The 3124-nt window shown below is 49.7% G+C and overlaps 1 protein-coding gene across 1 annotated transcript; it reads left to right on the forward strand.

Moving 5' to 3' along the window:
• The first annotated feature begins 325 nt into the window (after window positions 1–325).
• On the forward strand, window positions 326–2658 carry LOC131136492 (neurogenic differentiation factor 4-like). The gene is made up of 2 exons (XM_058083372.1): window positions 326–480; window positions 1158–2658. Exon 2 carries the CDS (start codon window positions 1158–1160, stop codon window positions 2220–2222), a length of 1065 nt encoding a protein of 354 aa, XP_057939355.1. The 5' UTR covers window positions 326–480; the 3' UTR covers window positions 2223–2658.
• The last annotated feature ends 466 nt before the right edge of the window (window positions 2659–3124 follow it).

The following is a 3124-nucleotide window of genomic DNA, read 5'->3' on the forward strand; positions in this document are numbered from 1 at the left end:
ACCGCCAGCATGTTTTCATACACAAAAGCTACTTATGGAATTCAAATATCTGTATTTGTATATTGATCACTTGATATTTATATAAAGTGACCCCCCCATTGTTATTTATACGGTATTTATCTTCTCTCTCCCCCCAATCTGCCTTTGTACACCCCCTAAATAAAACGGTCATTACGCATGCTCTCTCTCTCTCTCCCCCCCCCACGCCAACGTTGGAAAAGGCCACAAGACTGCCACGCGTAAGTTGAGGGTGGGGCGTGGCCTGCGTGGCTCGCCCGCTTTAAGGCAACCCCCCCCCCCCCAGCCCGCTGCAGTCATTTTGGGATGAAGCCTCCATGCGCACTCATGAAGACTTGACTTTGGGACTTTGGGAAGGTGGCACCTGCTGACAGAAGGAACATTTTGGATTATTCCATTATTACAATATTAGCTGCTCTTTTTCAAAACTATTTTGCACCTGAAGATTTAGAATCCAAGCAGGTGAGTTTCTTCTGTTTATCTTCATTTGTATTATAATTATTCCAATGATTGGCATCCATGCACAGAACATCTCAGCACGTATGGTAGGCACCCTCACGGAAGACATCGATATGGTCTTTTATTATCGTTTCTATTCTAATAATTGCGTGGCAAAACTTATGAATTCATACATTACAATAATCCGTCCCACTTTAACGCGTTAGCACGTAATTATTATCTGGGACATTTCATCTCCAAACTATTTTAATCTCCCGCTTTGAGATCTCCATGGAAGATTTTTTTTAGTGTGACCTTTTAAGCTTCAGATTCCAAATTTGGGAAAAAAGTAAATTCCCTTTTGTGTCGTTTTTTCCAGTCGGTGTCTGTTGATTTCTAATTTTGTTGATTTAATCTTTGGGCTTTATTTGCCGAGTAAATCCCATCATGGCCCAGATTGACAGCGTCCCTACGACATCCACCCAGCCCACCAGCAGGGGACCAGCCATGCTCCCAAAGTACCTTCATCTTCTAGGAGCATAGAAGTAGATACTAATAAGAAGATCATAACAGCTTATTCCCATCGTGTGCTCGTATGGGATCATATCGGAGCACGCCCACTGACAACAACATTCAACAGCATTCCCGTGCTAATCGGCAAACGGCGGCTGAGTAACCGATGACGTTTGTGTTCTCCGTAGATGAAAATGATGACCAAACCGTTTGGGAAGAGCGGAGACGTGAGCGAGCTGGTGAGCTCCCTGGCCTGGCTGGATGAGGACGGCAGCTCTCAGGACGGCGAGGAGACCCCCGACATGGGTCTGATGGCAGGGGGGCGCCACCACTCCTGCGCGGAGCTGGGCAGTGAGGACATGGAGGAAGAGGAAGAGGAAGACGAGGAGGAGGGCGGTCCCAATGGAGGAAACGCTCCCAAAAGAAGAGGCCCCAAGAAGAAGAAGATGACGAAAGCTCGGCAGGAGAGGTTTCGTGCTCGCCGCATGAAGGCCAACGCCAGGGAACGTTCCCGCATGCACGGACTGAACGACGCCCTGGATAATTTGCGGCGAGTGATGCCCTGCTATTCCAAGACGCAGAAGCTGTCCAAGATCGAGACGTTGCGGCTCGCCCGTAACTACATCTGGGCGCTGTCTGAGGTGCTGGAGAGCGGCCAGTCCCCGGAGGGCCACGGCTTCATGGAGATGTTGTGCAAGGGCCTCTCCCAGCCCACCAGCAACCTAGTTGCCGGCTGCCTGCAGCTGGGACCCACTTCACTGCTCATCAACAAGCTGGAAGACAAGTGCGGCGTCCCGGGGTTGGTTGGTGTGGGCGGTCAGGCAGGCCATCCCCTCAGCTACCCGTCCCCGGGGCTCCCCAGCCCCCCTTACGGCTCCCTGGAGGCGTCCCACCTCCTCCACATGAAGGGATTCAAGGGGCAGGCGTTTGACAACCCCTCCCCTAACGAGTGCAGCGGCGGCACCCCGCCGTACGACGGGCCCCTCACGCCCCCGCTCAGCATCAGCGGCAACTTCGCCCTCAAGCAGGAGCCCTCACCCCACGAGTCGGAGAGAACCTACACGGCCCACTCGGGCCACCACGCCCATTACCTCACGTCCCACCACTACGCCGCTTCCACGGCCGGCGGCCTACCTGGGGGGCCCCAGGGCCACCCGCTCTTTCAGGCCGCCCGCTACGAGCTGCCATTAGATGCGGCGTTTGACTCCTTCGCTTCCTCTCATCTGCTGGCTTCTCAGATGAGCTCCATGTGAGCGTTGGCTCTACAGACTGCTGCCGCTTGCATTGTGGGGAGAACCTGAGACAACGCCCCCCCCCCCCCCCAGAGACCAATCACGTTGATCTACCTGAGACCTGTCACCTTTCATACGTTATTTATTTGCTTTGGTTATGATTTGAAGCTGATGTCTGGGTGTCTGGATGTCGTACCACTGCAGTGACGACCATCACAGGGTTTGAACACTGAAAGCCAAGATGATGGACATCCGCCCGACCAGACAAAACATTTATTTATATCCGTATTTAATATTTATCTTGCTCATAACTTTGATTTTTCTTTCACTGCCTTCTTGGTTTGTTATCAGTCACTGCCAACTCTACTGTATTTAATTTATTTATTTGTCCTTCAGGTACTTCTTCATTTGCTCTCAATGCTTTTTGGGTATTATTGTTGTACATATTTTTGATGTTTCGCACTTAATTGAATAAATATTTACATATTATATTCTATTTCCCTATAATATTTTCTTCTTTTCAAAATGTGTGTTCATGTTCTGGTAGAACAAGCACATTCGCTTTGTTTGGCTTGAAGGGGACCAATCAGGCTCATTTATCAGCTTTTTGTATTGAGCTGTGGACTTCTATAGAGCAGCTACACACAATAACCAGCACACAAAGCTTTCTAGTTCTTCCAGAATCTGCACCTATTCCAGCTGTATTCCCTTGGATTTGTGCCTACCATGAAAACGGTCTGTTTTAATTTATTCAACCCACGGCCCGCCTCCGGGCACGCTCACTCTGCTGTGATTGGTCACGTACCTAACGAGGAACCGACCCCATTTTCTAATATGGTGGGTATAGGAGTTACAATAAAAAAGTATTGCTGGAATGACCAAATGCAATAACTTCTGCCTGAGCTTGTTTCGTAAACAAAGTA

Source organism: Doryrhamphus excisus, chromosome 10 (genome assembly GCF_030265055.1).
Source record: "Doryrhamphus excisus isolate RoL2022-K1 chromosome 10, RoL_Dexc_1.0, whole genome shotgun sequence".
Taxonomy (NCBI): domain Eukaryota; kingdom Metazoa; phylum Chordata; class Actinopteri; order Syngnathiformes; family Syngnathidae; genus Doryrhamphus; species Doryrhamphus excisus.

Bases quoted from the DNA above. Each gene is read 5' to 3' on its own strand.
- LOC131136492 (XM_058083372.1), top strand. From the start codon at position 1,158: ATGAAAATGATGACCAAACCGTTTGGGAAGAGCGGAGACGTGAGCGAG.